This window comes from Haematobia irritans, chromosome 3 (assembly GCF_050003625.1).
Source record: "Haematobia irritans isolate KBUSLIRL chromosome 3, ASM5000362v1, whole genome shotgun sequence".
Lineage (NCBI taxonomy): Eukaryota > Metazoa > Arthropoda > Insecta > Diptera > Muscidae > Haematobia > Haematobia irritans.
The window spans coordinates 168,755,390-168,775,439 of record NC_134399.1 but is presented as its reverse complement, the minus strand read 5'-3'; the positions used below and the strand labels follow the sequence as shown (position 1 = coordinate 168,775,439).

General features: G+C 33.7%; 1 protein-coding gene across 3 annotated transcripts in view; it reads left to right on the top strand.

Annotated features, from left to right (window-relative positions):
- The window catches only part of LOC142229803 (galactokinase-like), a 154,810-nt gene that overhangs the window by 34,058 nt on the left and 100,702 nt on the right, over positions 1 to 20,050 (top strand). For all 3 annotated transcript variants that reach the window (XM_075300382.1, XM_075300381.1, XM_075300380.1), the window contains exons 4-5: positions 2,704 to 2,889; positions 6,153 to 6,278. In XM_075300382.1, coding sequence (XP_075156497.1) covers positions 2,704 to 2,889; positions 6,153 to 6,278 — 312 coding nt within the window. The remainder of the gene's footprint in view (positions 1 to 2,703; positions 2,890 to 6,152; positions 6,279 to 20,050) is intronic.

Sequence of the window (20,050 nt, the reverse complement as noted above, 5' to 3'; positions counted from 1 at the left end):
TAGTTGTTATTGATGTAGGTCGGATGGTATTGCTAATGGGCCACTTTTAAGTATAGCCCCCATATAAACGGACCCTCAGATTTGGCTTGCTGAGCCTCTAAGAAAAGCATATTTCATCCGATTCGGCTGAAACTTGGTACATGGCGTTGGTATATGGTATCTAATAACCATGCAAAAATTGGTCCAAATCGATCCATAATTATATATAGCCCCCATATAAACCGATCCCTTGCGGAGCCTAAAGAGAAGCAAATTTCATCCGATCTTGCTCAGATTTGGCTTGCGATCCGCTCAGATTTGGCTTGCGGAGCTTCTTGAAGGAGCAAAATTCACCCGATACGGTTGAATTTTGGTACATGGTGTGAGTATATGGTCTTTAACAACCATGGAAAAATTGGTCCATATTGGTCTATAATTATATATAGCCCCCATATAAACCGATCCCCAGATTTGGTTTGTGCAGCCTCTAAGAGAAGCAAATTTCATCCTATCCAGCTGAAATTTGGTACATGGTGTTAGTATATGATATGTAACAGCTACGCAGAAATTGGTCCATATCGATCCATAATTATATATAGCCCCCATATAAACCGATCCCCAGATTTGACCTCCGGAGCCTCATGGCTGAGCAAAATTCATCCGATTCGGTTGAAATTTGGTACGTGGTGTTAGTATATGGTCTCTAACAACCATGCAGGAATTGGTTCATATCGTTTTGACCTCCGGAGCCTCATGGCTGAGCAAAATTCATCCGATTCGTTTGAAATTTGGTACGTGGTGTTAGTATATGGTCTCTAACAACCATGCAGGAATTGGTTCATATCGGTCCATAATTACAACTAGCCCCCATATAAACCGATCCCCAGATTTGACCTCCGGAGCCCCTTGAAAGAGCAAACTTCACCCGATCCTGTTGAAATTTGGTACTGGTCTTAATTACATATATAACCAAGCCAGTCTTAATTACATATAACCCCCATTTAAACCGATCCCCAGATTTGACCTCCGGGCTCTTGAAGGAGCAAAATTCATCCGATCCGTTTGAAATTTGGTACATTGCGCTAGTATATATCCGCTAACAACGATACCAAAATTGGTCCATATCTGTCAATAGTTATATATAGGCGATCCCCAAAAATAATCTACCAAAATTTTATTTCTATAGAAAATTTTGTCAAAATTTTATTATTATAGAAAATTTTGACAAAATGTTATTACTATACAAAATTTTGTCAACAGTTTATTTCTGTAGAAAATTTTGTCAAAATTTTATTTCTATAGAAATTTTTGTCAAAATTTTATTTCTATAGAAAATTTTGTCAAACTGAATTGAATCAATTGTAAGTTAGTCCATACTTATATTAAACAAAAAAGGCCGATTAAATACGTATGTAACGTATTTAATCGGCCTTTTATATAAGTATGGACTAACTTACAATTGAGAAGACGATGTTTAGAAGTTTTAAGATACCTTGCCATCGGTTTTGGATCGATTGCGGATGACAGTCTTTAGTAGAAGTTTCTATGCAATCCATGGTGGAGGGTACATAAGATTCGGCCTGGTCGAAGTAACGAAGAGCAAAATTGAGTACATGCGAGTTTTTATTGTTATGTTTATTTATCTCTCTGAATTCTTTACTTTTTGTTTTGAGATTTTTTGTTGTTTTATTTAGAATTGAAGAAGGAATAAAGGAAAATTAAAATATTTTGAGTTTCTCTATTACTGCTTTTTTATTCGTTTAGAATTGAACAAAAAATTAATTATGTACTCATTTTTGCACACCACTATATTTTTGGCATTGCTTCCATATAGAACGATCTTTCAATTTCACTTATTAGGATGCCAGAAACCACAATTTGAAGGGTTTTGCCTGCAGTTTGCATTCAAAAGGTATTAAAGGCCCTCATGCAGGTATATGCAGTATGGTGACTATCGTTCCATTGGTTGGTATTGCATCTCTCATAGGAAATTATAAGTATTTGAAGTCCATAGACAGGTGTGCCGAGTATGATGTGTATCGGCCCATGTTTTGCTATAGCTCTCCATATATAGAAAATTTTAATTTAATTTCGAAAACCGTATCGTTAAAATCAATCTTCTTCAGGGAGTATATCCCATCAAATTCTCCATCAAGTAATCCGTCACCAAGAGGGCTTTTCGAGGAAAACTACGAAATTTGATGCATAGTGGTGGGTATTTAAATTCCGGATTGGCCGACAACCATCATCCGTACTTATTCTGAAACTGTGGGTTTTGTCTAGAAACTCGGTACCAAATCAATTTTTTGAGTTTACTGTGTCACAGATCCAAAAACGATGTATATCTGGAAGTAAAATATCTTTTTATCACAAACTCAAAAACTACTTCACTTAATATGTTTAGGAAATTTCCAATGGGTATATTATTGAAAATTTCATATCTCAGTTTGATTATAGTAATCAAAAAATTTTGTAAATGTTAATATCAAATATATGATTGTATTATAATTATACAAAAAAATATTTTGACAGCAAATTATTTTATTATTATTTATACATTATTTAAAACTTTAAAATGTCCCTTTGTAATAATTTTTATGTATTTTCTTTTCCTCTCTCTTTCTTGAAACGCTTGTATCATGACCCCTATGTGTTTGGGACGATCCTGTTGCTAATGATGATGATGACGATGACGGTGGATTTGTGGCGTTGTTAATTTTCCAGATGGGCAAACTATGTAAAAGGTGTAATCCACAGTTTTATGGCGAGCGTTGGTGTACAAGTTGTGAATGGTTTCAATGCGGTCATTGTGAGTAATGTGCCTGTGGGGGCCGGTTTATCGTCAAGCGCTGCCATTGAAGTGGCCACATTGACATTCCTCGAACACTTTACGGGCCACACAGTCGAAAGGTAAATCTTGTCCTAGTATTTTTCAGAGTTTTATTTTTCGTTTGGTTTCAGTGAAAATTTCTTGTCCATTGCCAAACAAACTGCCACACGGAGGGTTGTGGGCTATTTACAAAAGTAAACTTTGAAATAAACATTCGCTGCAACTGCAGTCAATGTTTGTTTGAAACACCAGATTTAAATGAAATTTTATTAGGATATCCCTGGGGAACATATGCGGGTGATATAATTTTAAATATCTGTTAGTTTAAATAAAGCACAAAAAGTGGATAAGCAAGCATAAGTCGAAGGAGAATATACAAATGTAATCGTTTCAAGAATCTCAGTTCCTTTCGGAAAACACAAGTACAAAAAAAAATGGATTATGAGTAGTGTTCATAAAGGGTTTCCAATGAATTTAAGTAATCAAAAATATTTTTTGGTTTTAAATGATTATGGTTGCATATAATGTTTATGAAATTGTTATGCCCTATGCCTCTTTGCCATACTGTTACGTGCCCCTTTTAATGGCACTAAAGCGGCTTCCAGCAGCTCACAACATAACATCCCAGTTGGTCCCAACCCACCAACCTTAGCCCTGAGAGACGAACACTAATTGAAATATGAAAACTACAAATTGACAAAAAAAAAAACGATCACTAAACAAAACACACTATTCGTCGGTGGGAGCTTGGTCTCTTGCCCCCGCATTTTGCCCTCCCTTCCATGGCCCTTGTTGTCCCATGAAACCTTACTTTTGCAAGGACCCCTTAACCCACACACTCATCTCACAAGCCTATACCACTCAGATCACCTCCTCATTTTATGAAAAAATTAACACATCATTTCAAATTTCAATACAAGATATATTGCATTTGTATAAATGATTATGGGTGCATATAATGTTTATGAAATTGTTATGCACTGTACCCAATTGTGGACCACGGTATTATAAGTTGCCGCATACACAGAAAAAATAATATGTCGCAAAACTTTCCAAATTAATATTACAATTGAGTTTTCAAAAATATTGAATTAAAATTTTAATTGATTCAACAAATTTTTTAATTGAAAACAAAATCAATCACAAAAATTAGTGGTATCAATTAATTTTTTAATTGGCTTTGGTGATTGATACTATCATTTCTATGATTGAAGACATTTCAATTAAAAATTAATTGGATCAATTAATTTCGTGATTTGTGTATGTTTGCAACTCTCACACTGAAAACGAAGACATGCCAGGTTCCTAAGATTATGTCTTTACACTACTGATTTTGGTATTGATTCCGAGCCAAAGAAGGGTATAATTGAAATAAAGATGTATTTAAGACACAATTCTCTTTTAAATTTGAAGTTTGCGTACTTGATACTAGGAGGCAAAATTGAATTTATACGTTTTTGCTGCTTTTTTCAACTTGTCAACTTGACATTAATAAAAAAATAAAAAATCTTTCATGCAAAGACAACTATTTGTAAGCCAAATTTTTAACTGTAAAAGCAAAATGACTTCATTGAAAAGAAAGAAAACAAGTACATATGGCCATAAGTTCGGCCAGGGCGAATCTTATGTACCCTACACCATGGATTTCGTAGAAACTTCTACGAAAGACTGTCATAAAAAATCGAATTACTTGGGTTGTGGTATCTTACAACTTCTTAACATCGTTTTCTAAATTGTGAGTTAGTCCATACCTGGTATATATTAGACAAAAAAGGTATGTGTAGGCAAGTCTACAAATAATTACGAATCGATATGGACTTTTGCACGGTACGTAGGGATCGGTTTATATGGGGGCTATATATGATTATGGACTGATATGGACCACATTTAGCATGGTTGTTAAATATCATATACTACCACCACGTGCCAAATTTCAACCAGATCGGATGAATTTTGCTTCTCCAAAAGGCACCGAAGTCAAATTTGGGAATCGGTTTATATGGGAGCTATATATAATTATGGACCGATTTCGACTAATTTTTGCATGAGTGTTTGAGGCCATATATTAACACCATGTACCACATTTCACCTGAATCAGATGAATTTTGGTATTCCAAGAGGCTCCGGAGGTCAAATCTGGTGATCGGTTTATATGGGGGCTATATATAATTATGCACCGATGTGGACCACTTTTTGCATGGACCATATACTAAGACCTTGTACCAAATTTCAACTGAATCAGATGAATTTTGCTTCTCTTAGAGGCTCTGCAAGCCAAATCGGGGGATCGGTTTATATATGGGCTATATATAATTATTGACCTATGTGGACCAATTTTTGCATAGTTGTTAGAGACCATGTACTAACACCATGTACCAAATATAAGCCGGATCGGATGAAATAGATTCTCTTAGAGGCTCCGAAAACCAAATGGAAGGATCGGTTTATAGGGGGGATACATATAATTATGAACCGATGTGGACCAATTTTTGCATGGTTGTTAGAGACCATATACTAACACCATGTACCGAATTTCAGCCGGATCGGATGAAATTTGCTTCTCTTAGAGGGTCTACAAGCCAAATTTGGGGGTCCGTTTATATGGGGGCTATACGTAAAAGTGGACCGATATGGCCCATTTGCAATACCATCCGACCTACGTCAATAACAACTACTTGTGCCAAGTTTCAAGTCGATAGCTTGTTTCGTTCAGAAGTTAGCGTGATTTCAACGGACGGACGGACGGACATGCTCAGATCGACTCAGAATGTCACCACGACCCAGAATATATATTTTATGGGGTCTTAGAGCAATATTTCGATGTGTTACAAACGGAATGACAAAGTTAATATACCCCCATCCTTTGATGGAGGGTATAAAAAAATGTTATGTCCCAAACAGAATATGTTCTAACATATTAACATATATGTCGCAAAAATGTTATGCTAGTATATGAACATTATATGCTTGCACTTAAAAATAATGTGCTAAAAATTTTCGTCCGTGCAGGTGAGCTCCGTCTTTGCACTTCTGTAATCCTACTATATGATTAGCATGTAACAAAATATTCGTCGTAGATGCACCCTTATGTATTTTATTCCCATAAATGTTTCTCTTTATGATATTTCGCTAATTTTCGGTATGCATTTTTGTTGAATTTTATGTTTGACTCGACATGTAACAAAATATTCGTCGTAGATACACCCTAATGTATTTTATTCCCATAAATGTTTCTCTTTATGATATTTCGCTAATTTTCGGTATGCATTTTTGTTGAATTTTATGTTTGACTCGGCGTGACTATGCTAACTGACGTGGTGGGTCCTATCAAACGTTGGTGCAGTGATTCTAAACGAGCTCTAATTTGCCAAGCTGCTGAGCATAATTTCGTTGGTATGCCGTGTGGTATAATGGATCAAATGATTTCGGTTGCTGGACAAAAGGATGCTGCCTTGAAATTAGATTGCCGGTAAGTTTTGTGAAATGTTTATATTTAGTGTAAGCTCTTTGGCTTTGACGCCATCTCTTCATGTAGTGGGAAAAAGGAGAAAAAACGCGTTGCATTTGAAGTCCACCATTTTCGGGTAGATATACTTCAAAGAAAAACAAGTATATACGGCTGAAAGTTCGGCCAGGTCGAATCTTATGTACCCTCCACCATGGATTGCATTGAAACTTGTACTAAAGACTGTCATTCACAATCGAATTACTTTTGTTGCCGTAACACTTGCCGATGGCAAGATATCTTAAAACTTCCTAACACCGTCTTCTCAATTGTAAGTTAGTTCATATGGGGTATATATTAAACAAAAAAAGCCGATTACATACGTATATAATTCAGTTTGACAAAATTATTATAATATAGAAATAACATTTTGACAAAATATTCAATAGAAATAAAATTTTGACGAAATTTTCTATAGAAATAAAATTTTGACAAAATTTTCTATAGAAATAAAATTTTGACAAAATTTTCTATAGAAATAAAATTTTGACAAAATTTTCTATAGAAAAAAAATCTTGAAAAAATTTTGTATAGTAATAAAATTTTGACAAAATTTTCTATAGATATTAAATTTTGACAAACTTTTCTATAAAAATAAAATCTTGACAAAATTTTGTATAGTAAAAAAATGTTGAAAAAATTTTCTATAGTAATAACATTTTGATAGATTATTTTTGGGGATCAGCTATATATAACTATAGACCGATATGAAGCAATTTTGGTATGGTTGTTAGCGGCCATATACTAGCGCACTGTACCAAATTTCACCACGTACCACATTTCAACCGGATCGGATGAATTTTGCTCCTCCAAGAGCTCCGGAGGTCAAATCTGGGGATCGGTTTAAATGGGGGTTATATAATTAAGACCGGTATGGACCAATTGTTGCATGGTTGTTAGAGATGATATACTAACACCACGTACCAAATTTCAACAGAATCGGATGAATTTTGCTCATCCACCAGGCTCTGGAGGTCAAATCTGAGGATCGGTTTATATGGGGGATATGTATAATTACGGACTGATGTGGACCAATTTTTGCATGGTTATTAGAGACCATATACTAACACCATGTACCAAATTTCAGCCCGATCGGATGAAATTTGCTGCTCTTAGAGTCTCCACAAGCCAAATCGGGGGATTGGCTTATATGGGGACTATATATAATTATGGACCGATGTGGACCAAGTTTTGCAAAGTTGTTAAAAACCATATACTTACACCATGTACTATATTTAAGCCGGATCGGATGATCTTTACGTTTCTTAGAGGCTCCGCAAGCCAACTCTGCGGATCGGTTTATATGGGGGCTATATATAATTAAATATGAACGATGTGGACCAATTTTTGCATGGTTATTAGAGGCCATATACTAACACCATGTACCAAATTTCAGCCCGATCTGATGAAATTTGCTGTTCTTAGAGTCTCCGCAAGCCAAATCGGGGGATTGGCTTATATGGGGACTATATAATTATGGACCGATGTATACCAATTTTTGCATGGTTATTAAATACCATATACGAATACCATGTACCTGGATGGAGAATCGAATTTTGGACCATTTAATTCGTAAGCCAACACACTATCCACTGGACAGCTGTTATTTTCATCAGCAGACAATTGCCGCGAAGCAACGCATACAGTTAAGCAGTTATATTTATAGAGCATAGTTTTGGGCGCCCATGAGTCGATGTTAAGAAACTTTATTTAGCAGAAACATACAACTTTTGGAAACGGAAATAATTTAATTTTACTTATATTCCAAAAATGTTCACAAGATTTCGAAAAAGATGTCCGGCACTACTATGAAACTTCAAAATGTGTATTTTTAAAGACTTAAAGTTAGAAAAGAACAGAGCTTCATTTAAAGAAATGGACTGTGATTATTTTTTTATTGCAAAAATAAAAATTTTGTAACAAAAACATTTTTTTGGTGATAAAAGTTTGACATTTTCGAAGAAATTCAAAAACCTTTCACAAAATAAAAACGTTTTCAATACACTTTTTTTTCTTTGCATGCAGTCCTTATAGTTGAAGCTTGAGTATAAATGGTAAAGCTAGTGGTTCGTACGATTTCGATTGACCCATAGATCTTGCGAAGAATTTTTCTCTCGAAAACTTTAAGAACTGCTTAATCTGCTTGCGGAAGTACCCATGCTTCACATCCATATAAAAACACGGACAGTATACGTTTCTTAGAGAGTGATATTGTCGTCCAGCGAGAAGTGAACAATGTTATAATACTTGTTGGCCAAAATGATTCCCCGTTTTATCTCGTTTGTTTTGCAGAGGTAAATAAAATCATTGACTAACTCAAAGTTGTAGTTTTCTAGTTACACAGTTGGCCCGAGTCGAGGTGCGACGTTTTGCGCATTGATAACATCATCTTGGTCTTTTCGTAATTTACTTCCAGACCCATTTTGGCAGTCTCCTCCTGAATTTGCTCAAATGTAGAAGAGTATGTTTTATTATATTTACTAATATAAATTCCTGTATATGAAATTACTCTATCATGAACATACTTTTGTTTTATGTGTAAGTACTACAATTAACGACAGACCCGGTATTAAACGAATATCCACCATTTGTATTCACAGCAAAAGTCATCATATTATATGTATGTATGTACTTCAATCCAACGATCTTCGTAGTTTACCTTTTTACCACTTGGAGAAAGCAATTTTGCATCAGCTTTCTTCGAACTTTTACAAGAGAGATTTAAGATAATATCCAAGACCCATACGACTTTAATATAGCTGTGTTAATTTCAATGACAAGGGATCTCCTTTTCACAACCGAGCCCGAACGGCGATTCACATTTCTGTGAAACCATTTAGAGAAGATTTGAATACAAGGCGGGCATGCTAACCATTGCACCACAGTGGCTCCCTAGCTTGTCAGTATTAGCGTGTCCTATTTGTAATTTTAGTACATTTCATTTATCTTAATCCTTTTTTAGTACATTAAGCTTCATCATCTATCATGAAATTGTAAGTGTTAATCAAATGAAGTAGTGTCACCGATAAAAACACAAATATCCTTGAATATCCTTGCACTTACTACACCAATCCTTAAGGTGTTACAATCTTATTGGATGCAACAAAAGCAACAAGGAAAAGCTAATATTGTGACTTAAGTGGCAGTGCAATTTTACACCCCAGAATGTAGGAAAAAAAAACAACCTTCACTTATTTCTTTAATCGAGATATCCTTATGTCCCTGATATCTGTAGGTGGGTTCCATTTACAGTTACAATTTCTTCACTGGCGGTAATATCATCCTTATTTCATGGCATTAAGAGAAAAAACAATGGAAATTTTTCCACTCATGAGTACTTTTGTTGCAACTGATAATGTCACTGGATTGCAATTCCATTTCTTTTATTCTCATTTCCATAAATTTCAAATTAGATTTGCCATATTCAAATGGATTTTATGGCACATTGCATTTTCCGGAGAAGGGCATTGTAGCGGCTGCAAAAGACACACATCAAAATGGAAATGCAAATGTTTAACTTAGGTAAACTTATGTGTTCCTCCTTCATGTCAGCATAAAGTGTATTTTATGCAAGGCAAAGATAATACTCGAATATGAATGGGGAAAAATACAAAAACAAAAAAAAAAAAACATAAATTTTGTATGTCTTGTATAAAATTTTTGGTTGCCACAATCAGATGCTTATTTGTATTGGAAAAACTAATTTAAGTTTGGAGCCAATATTATCTCGTTTATATATATTTCTTTTCTTGTCAAAAACCAATACGGAATAGTTGTATTAGTTTTTCACAAATAATTTCAACGATATTTCGCGTATATGCACAGAACAAAAATATTTTTGTTATCTAAAATTACGAAATTAATTTATCCAATTAATTGCTTAGTGAAATTTCTTCAATCACAGGAATGATAATAACAATCGCCAGCGTAATTACAAAATTAATTGATTCGATTGATACAATTAATTTTTGTGATAGATTTTTTTTTTATTACAAACATACTCATAGTTAAGACAATTAAATTTTTATGAGAATGTGTTTTCAAAATGTGAATATATTTTTTTATACCCTAAACCATGGCTTCTTAAACTTTTTGTTACGTGACCCATTTTCGTAATACGAAATTTTTAGTGACCCCAACAAAGTATAATTTAATTTTGTAAATGCAGGTTCTATTGATTTTATATAAAATGTATTTAAAATAATAAGAATGTATACAGATTAACATATTCAGTATAAATTTCTTATTACAAAAAATTAAAATTAATATCAAAATTCAGAAGCAAAAACAAAAAAAAAAAAGTAAAAAGTAAAAGTATTAATTTACAGAGTAGATCCAATCTCGGGATTATTTCGGATAGCGCAGGTCTCAGGGCTTTTTCAACATCAATAAGGCAAGAACGATTTTTTGATTAAACATAATTGCAACAAGCGTTGAAAACGCTGATTCGCACAAGTATGTGATAGCAAAAAGAAATTCGCCTTTAACCTTGATCCAAAAAGAATTTAAGTTTGTTTGGGCAAATTCTAGCTTTAAATTTTTTATCGCTCGAAAGTTCCGCGAATACTTTTTGAGCTTTTAATGGAAGATGTATGATGTTTTGAATCGATTCATTGAATGGTTTTTGCACCCAATCAAAATGACTGTTAATATCTGGCTGAAAATATTTCTTGAACTCTTCTCCCAAAGATTCCAAACGATCAATTGTAATCGTATTAATAAAATTGCAATTCAAATTATTTTCAATAACAAAATCATTCGTGTTTGAAAACATTTCAAATATGTCATTTGTGCACCCTCAAAAAAAATCGCTTCTTTAACATATGTTCCAAACATATTTTGCAGGAAGCACATATATTATTGGATACTGCCGAAACATTAATATGTTTGTTTTATGTGAACATATTATATGTTTGGAAGCATTTTGAGTCCAAAAATATTATATGCTTGGAAGAATTTTTCCCAAAGACGATTGTGCTCATTCCCTAACATACTCGCAATTTTCACTTCCACGAAATATTTTAATTCTTGGCACCTTTTTCTGTAATACAAATAATGTTGAAGAAATTATTAACTTTTATAAATTTTTTTAAATTTTACCTTTCGCCTGCACGGAGAATCGAACCGAGGACCATACAGTTTGTAAGCCAACACACTATCCACTGGGCTACGTAGCTGTTATGGTCACCAGCAGATAATTATCGTTATAAGTTACAATTATATAGCATAGTTTGCAGCGCCCACGAGCCCATGCAAACATAACATTATTTAACAGAAACATACATTTGTTTGCCACGTGGAGCAGTGGTTAGTGGTTAGGGTCGTGGGTTCAATCCCTGCTCTGACCGAACACTTTTTTATATTAAATTTTTATAATGAAACTTCGAAATGTGGGTTATTAAAGATTTATAGTCATTAATAAACGAAATTGATCGATTTTTGGATAAAATATTATTTTTTATTGCAAAAATAACAATTTTGTAACAAAAAACTGTTTTTGGTACAAAACTTTAAAATTTGGAAGGAATTCAAAAACTCTAACAAAAGAAGAACGTGGAGTCGAGTATAAACATACATAAATAATTTTATAATATAAACATAAATTTATTTAGGCGTGAACAGTTTTTTACTAGCATTTAACACCATCGGTCTAAAATGCCTTTTATTTTTCTTTAATAATTCATTTTAAGGAAAATAAACTTTTTAAATTGATTTAGCTGCAAAACTCGAACTTAATGCCCGCTTTTATATTTGAAGGTGTCCGCTAACTCCTCTTGGACTAGTTATTAATAAAGAGGAACTAAACTTTATTTTTATACATTTTACTGTGTAATTGTTCACTATTTCCTCCTTATTTCATTTTACTGTCTCAACTCTAAAAAGAGTATAGTGCCCTTTCGTTATTTTTATGAAGACCCCAAGACGAACCAAGAAAAAAATTGTGCCATAATGCCAAAATGATAAACCAAACACATGTCCACACATACACAAAATGTTGCTCTCAAGGCGAAAACATATGTTGTTTGTTTTCCAAATGTCTATTCTCTTGGTTCTGAATGTCTATTCTCTTTATTCAAATTAAATAATATTTAGACTTAAGCATATCAAATGTTTGGCCTTATCATAAAACAGTTTTCCGAAACAACATACCAGCGGTTTCACAGAAATTGTTCTCTTCTGATTCTTTCGCTGTGTTATGATGATATCTTTCGTCAACTCTCCCGGTTTCCATCTTTATTTCTTTCTCTATACTCTCTCTGTCGCTTTGAATAAAATATCACAACATATGTATGTTTAGTCGAAATTTGTAAATTTATATATGTTTGCATTCACACATATGATTTTTATGAAACATTCATGCCCCAAACATAATATATTCTAACATATTAACATAGATGTCCCAAACATTTAGTGTTAGTTTAGGAACATTACATGTATGCACTTAAATATATTGTGTTTTAAAATTGTGCCCGAAACACATTTTGTTTATATCGGAACATATGAAAAACATATTTTTCTAAGAGTGTGACTAACCTTTTCCATACATTTATTTTTTCCACAAATGCTTGGATTTTATTATCCAAATTAACCCTGGAAAGTCATCCATATTTTTGTACTCTAACGTCATCCTTTGTCATTTTGCCTATTTAAAGGTTCTAGTAACTGCATCGTGGACAAAAAGCAAAATTTTGTTTACTATATCACTCAGTTTATTTTAAATTAATAATAAACAAAAATTCATAATTCGGTTTAATTAGTACAATTACATTTATCATTTTCCCAACTACCAAAACAAAATAAGAACAAAAACAAGTAAGGAAAGTCTAAAGTCGGGCGGGGCCGACTATATTATACCCTGCACCACTTTGTAGATCTAAATTTTCGATACCATATCACATCCGTCAAATCTATAGACTCAAAATTTAAGTTGGCTAATGCACTAGGGTGGAACACAATTTTAGTAAAAAAACCATTTAAATCTGAAGCAATTTTAAGGAAACTTCGCAAAAGTTTATTTATGATTTATAGCTCGATATATATGTATTAGAAGTTTAGGAAAATTAGAGTCATTTTTACAACTTTTCACTAAGCAGTGGCGATTTAACAAGGAAAATATTGGTATTTTGACCATTTTTGTCGAAATCAGAAAAACATATATATGGGAGCTATATCTAAATCTGAACCGGTTTCAATAAAATTTGGCACACATGACTATATTACTAATTGTACACTTAGTGCAAAATTTCAACCAAATTGGGCCAAAACTCTGGCTTCTGGGGCCATATAAGTCCATATCGGGCGAAAAATATATGGAAGCTATATCTAAATCTGAACCGATTTCAATCAAATTTGGCACACATGACTATATTACTAATTGTACTCCTAGTGCAAAATTTCAAACAAATTGGGCCAAAACTCTGGCTTCTGGGTCCATATAAGTGCATATCGGGCGAAAGATATATATGGGAGCTATATCTAAATCTGAATCGATTTCAACCAAATTTGGCACGCATAGCTACAATGCTAAATCTACTCCCTGTGCAAAATTTCAATCAAATTGGGCCAAAACCCTGGCTTTTAGGACCATATTAGTCCATATCTGGCGAAATATATATATATGGGAGCTATATCTAAATCTGAACCGATTTCAATCAAATTTTGCACACTTGGCTATACTACTAATGTTACTCCTAGAGCAAAATTTCAACCAAATTCGGCCTAAAATCTGGCTTCTGGGGCCATATATGTCCATATCGGCCGAAAGATATATATGGGAGCTATATCTAAATCTGAACCGATTTCAATCAAATTTTGTACACTTGACTATACGATTAAGTGTTATGTTTGTAAAAAATTTCAAGCAAATCGGTATAAAACTCTGGCTGCTGGGTCCATATTAGTGCATATCGGGCGAAAGATATATATGGGAGCTATATCTAAATCTGAACCGATTTCTTCCAAAATCAATAGGATTATATCCTGACCCAAATTAGGAACATGTGCCAAATTTGAAGGCGATTGGACTTAAATTGCGACCTAGACTTTGATCACAAAAATGTGTTCACAGACAGACGGACGGACGGACGGACAGACGGACATGGTTATATCTACTCAGGGACCCACCCTGAGCATTATTGCCAAAGACACCATGTGTCTATCTCGTCTCCTTCTGGGTGTTACAAACATATGCACTAACTTATAATACCCTGTTCCACAGTGTGGCGCAGGGTATAATAAAATTTATCGTCGTCATTTTTACGAAGGATAACTGTCTAGGGTTAAAAATATTTGTATACATCCCTTGAAGATACAAATTTAGTTCGTTCAGTTTCTCGAATATATCTGACAAATAAGATAAGTTGCACATCCACTGCTCGTAATGAAAAAGTTCAGAATCAACTGAGTTTTTCTGCTTTAAAACAGCATTACCTCATGTTTCAATTCCATCAAACGTCTCAATTTTCTCCCTTTTGACAGCCATCTAATTTCTGAATGCAACAAAAGCTTTTCATACTCCGAACCCATATCTTTGCAGATATTAGCAAACAGGCGGGTATTAAGTGCACGCTTTTAATAAAGTTGATGATCCTACATCTACATCTTGTAAAACCGAGTTTAGATCCAAATATACGTTCTTGGCCACCAATGCTTCGCGATGAATCATGCAATGTGTAAAACTAATAAAGGGTGATTTGTTAAGAGCTTTGATAACTTTTTTTTAAAAAAAAACGCATAAAATTTGCAAAATTTCATCGGTTCTTTATTTGAAACGTTAGATTGGTCCATGACATTTACTTTTTGAAGATAATTTCATTTAAATGTTGACCGCGGCTGCGTCTTAGGTGGTCCATTCGGAAAGTCCAATTTTGGGCAACTTTTTCGAGCATTTCGGCCGGAATAGCCCGAATTTCTTCGGAAATGTTGTCTTCCAAAGCTGGAATAGTTGCTGGCTCATTTCTGTAGACTTTAGACTTGACGTAGCCCCACAAAAAATAGTCTAAAGGCGTCAAATCGCATGATCTTGGTGGCCAACTTACCGGTCCATTTCTTGAGATGAATTGTTCTCCGAAGTTTTCCCTCAAAATGGCCATAGAATCGCGAGCTGTGTGGCATGTAGCGCCATCTTGTTGAAACCACATGTCAACCAAGTTCAGTTCTTCCATTTTTGGCAACAAAAAGTTTGTTAGCATCGAACGATAGCGATCGCCATTCACCGTAACGTTGCGTCCAACAGCATCTTTGAAAAAATACGGTCCAATGATTCCACCAGCGTACAAACCACACCAAACAGTGCATTTTTCGGGATGCATGGGCAGTTCTTGAACGGCTTCTGGTTGCTCTTCACTCCAAATGCGGCAATTTTGCTTATTTACGTAGCCATTCAACCAGAAATGAGCCTCATCGCTGAACAAAATTTGTCGATAAAAAAGCGGATTTTCTGCCAACTTTTCTAGGGCCCATTCACTGAAAATTCGACGTTGTGGCAGATCGTTCGGCTTCAGTTCTTGCACGAGCTGTATTTTATACGGTTTTACACCAAGATCTTTGCGTAATATCTTCCATGTGGTCGAATAACACAAACCCAATTGCTGCGAACGGCGACGAATCGACATTTCACGGTCTTCAGCAACACTCTCAGAAACAGACGCAATATTCTCTTCTGTACGCACTGTACGCATTCGTGTGGTTGGTTTAATGTCCAATAAAGTAAACTGAGTGCGAAACTTGGTCACAATCGCATTAATTGTTTGCTCACTTGGTCGATTATGTAGACCATAAATCGGACGTAAAGCGCGAAACACATTTCGAACCGAACACTGATTTTGGTAATAAAATTCAATGATTTGCAAGCGTTGCTCGTTAGTAAGTCTATTCATGATGAAATGTCAAAGCATACTGAGCATCTTTCTCTTTGACACCATGTCTGAAATCCCACGTGATCTGTCAAATACTAATGCATGAAAATCCTAACCTCAAAAGAATCACCCTTTATGTGCATTCATGCATAACAATATTTTACATATGTTAGTAATTGAGAATTGTTTGTAATATCAGCCGTCTCGTCGCACTGAATCGAAAATAAGTTTCCTTTAATTCTCTCAAGAAGTTGTTGAAACAAGTCATTACTAATGGCTGCAATTCTTTTGGTAACAGTATCATTTGAAATAGGAAACTTTTTTAACTGAACAACATATTTTTTTCCATGTACCGTTTCTGTAATTTTTATCGCAATTGGTAAAGCGAGCTTTTCACCAATAGTGTATGGCTTTTTTAGCTTTTTGTGTTTATAAACTGATCTCATTAAAATTTTGCACAAGGTAACCTTGTGAGGTATCAATCAAACCTGCAAAATATTATACAAATTGGTTTAGCTTTAGATATAGCTCTCGTACAAACAATTTACAGTGGAATACTGTACAGCCAAGAAAAAATCGTAAAAAGGCTGTTATTGGGCAAAATGATAATGAAGAACTGGAAGTTGTTGTTAGAAAGAAATGGGTTCATATCTCTTCGTTCCGTCCTACAGTTACTGAACAAGAGATTATAAACTACTTAGCAAAACATCTTAAGATTGATGCCAAAAACTTTACTTGCTATAAATTAGTCAAAAAGGATGCTAATCTGAATGAATTAAGGAGCATAAATTTTAAAGTGGGTATTTCGCCTGGATTTTATAATGCAGTATTTACACCATCGCTATGGCCTGCTAATGTGCAAATTCGTCCTTTTGTGAATTTTCAAAACACTCGGACGGATATACCGGGAGCATAAAACCAGTAGAATTTTCCCTGCTCCGTGTTTACTATCAAAATATTGGTGGAATGAGAACGAAATGCGATGAACTGTTTATGGAAACGTCTCAATCAGAGTTCGATGTTATTGTTTTAACTGAGACATGGCTCAACCCGGATTTTCTGAATAGTGAATTTTTCGATATGAATATCTACAATATATACCATAAAGATCGTGACCCTGTTAAGACTGGTCACTCTCGAGGTGGTGGTGTATTAATTGCAGTAAGAAAAGTTTTAATTTCTGCTGAAGTTCCTTTGGTAAATAATGATTCATTACTTGATCAACTTTGTATTAAACTAATTGGTTCTAAATGTATTATTTATTATGTATTATTGTATCATATATACCACCTGGTTCTCATCAAACTTTATATGATGCTCATATTTTTAATATCACTAGCCCTGATAATGATTCAGCTGGCTCTTTAATTTTAGGTGATTTCAATTTATGTAATTTAGATTGGTCTAATTCCATAAATTCAAATATTTTTTATCCAAATAATGTAAATTCTACTATTGAAATAAGTTTTATTGATAACATGTATGCTTTGGATCTTTATCAAATTAATCCTCTATTTAATGCTCGTGGTAAACTTTTGGATCTGGCTTTTATAACTCAAAACGTAAAATTTCTTGTAGAGCAGTGTGCTCATCCAATCAGTTCTTCTGATAGACATCATGTACCTATGTCTCTCAAAATTGAATTTTACTGTTTTCCTAATACTACTTGTCAAATTGATGATATTTTTAATTATTCTATTGCTAATTTTGATTTAATTAATGAAATTATTAATGTAATTGATTGGTTTCATTTGTTTAGAGATAAGTGTGTTTCAAGTTGCTATACTTTATTTCTTGGGAAATTGAAGGATATCATTAATTTGCATATACCGCGGCTTAAGCGTTGTAATCATAAACTTCCATGGTATACAAATGGTTTGAAAAAGCTAAAAAATCTAAGAAATCAATTCCATAAAATCCATAAATCCACTAATTCTGCTGAAAGTAAAAGGCTTCATGAACACTATTCACGGGAATTTTTATTCTTAAATAAGTTTCTTTATAAACAATACATCTCTGATTATGAAGGCAAAATAAAAAGTAATCCAAAATCGTTCTGGCAATTTATTAAATGTAAGAAAGGACATAGTGATTTTCCTTCTTCAATGCATATGGATGAAGTGTTTGCAGATTCATCGCAATCTCAGGCAAATTTATTTGCTAAATTTTTTAGTTCTAATTTTCAGAAATTCGATTTAAATGAGTTGGATTCTAGAATCTTAGAAAATGTTAGCTCTGTTCTAGATATGGGTTTGATCCAGTTCTCACTGGATGATGTTTGGAATTCATTGTTAAATCTTAATGATTCGGTGAGGTCAGATATGGATGGCCTTTCTTCTTTATTTTTGAAGAAATGTGCCTCATCTATTTCTGGACCTCTACAATATATTTTTAATTTATCTTTAAGAAATGGTTTATTTTTAGATAATTGGAAAACTGCGTCTGTTACGCCTGTCTTCAAGTCTGGTTTGAAGGGGGATATTCGTAATTATAGGCCAATTTCCAAATTGCCTAATATATCTAAAATCTTAGAACATTTAGTTTATGAAAGAATAGTTTCGACAGTACGGCATCATATCTCAGATGTTCAACATGGGTTTGTAAAGAATCGCTCGGCAGTTTCAAATTTATTAGTATTTACTAATTTCTGTTTAAATAGTCTAGAAAAGGGGAACCAAGTTGACACTATATACTTGGATTTCTGCAAAGCTTTTGATAAAGTTTCACATAATATTTTGCTTGCAAAGCTTTACAAAATTGGTTTCCACTCGAGTTTACTGCAGTGGTTACGGTCATATTTAAATATGAGAAAATGTTTTGTTTATGTGGATGCTTCAATATCGGAACCCTATATTGCTATGTCTGGAGTTCCCCAAGGTAGTATTCTTGGTCCTTTGTTATTTATATTATTCCTTAATGATGTTATATTTTGTTGCCATTTTGCTAACTGTTTGATTTATGCAGATGACATTAAGATATTTGCAAATATTAAGTCCTTATCTGATGTATTCTTGCTACAATCTGATTTGGATAGATTATTCTCGTGGTGTGAATGGAATTTATTGCCTTTGAATGTGTCTAAATGCGTATATCTCACCTACTCGAGAAGAATTAATGACCTGAATTCTTCGTATTTTATAAATAATCAGGAGCTGCTAAAGGTTGATCATGTTCGTGATTTGGGGGTAGTTTTTGATGCTAAATTTTCCTTCAAATTGCATATAGATTATATAATGCCAAAGGCTTATTCGATGTTGGCATTTGTTAAACGGAATTCTAAGGAATTCGTAGATCCATATACAAGAAAAATACTATACACTAGCTTTGTGAGATCTAGGCTGGAATATGCCGCTATTGTTTGGAATCCTATATATACTGTCCATTGCGATCGAATTGAAAAATTGCAGAAAAAGTTTATAAAGTTTGCATTATTGTCGGTGCCTTTTACTGATCCTTTGCCTTCATATGAAGCTAGGTGTAGGCTAATTCATTTGGATTCTCTTCAATCGCGTAGATTAAAGTTTTCAGTTTTGTTTATTTATAAAATAATTAATGGATTTATAGATTGTCCGTCTCTTTTAGAGTTGATTGGTTTTAATGTACCAATACATTGTTTGCGAAAGCATGATTATTTTGCAATTCCTGCTCATAGAACAAACTATGGATCTTCGGAACCAATTTTAAGATCTCTTAAAGAATTTAATAATTTAAATAATAACTTTGATTTAGATTTTTCAATTTCCCTAAATAGTTTTAATTCTATTTTAGACTTAATTTATTTTAAGAATTGCTAGTCTGTAAGGAATGTATTCCATAGACTGAATAAATAAATAAATAAATATATATGGAATATTTCACCCTGTTCGGGATTACGATTTC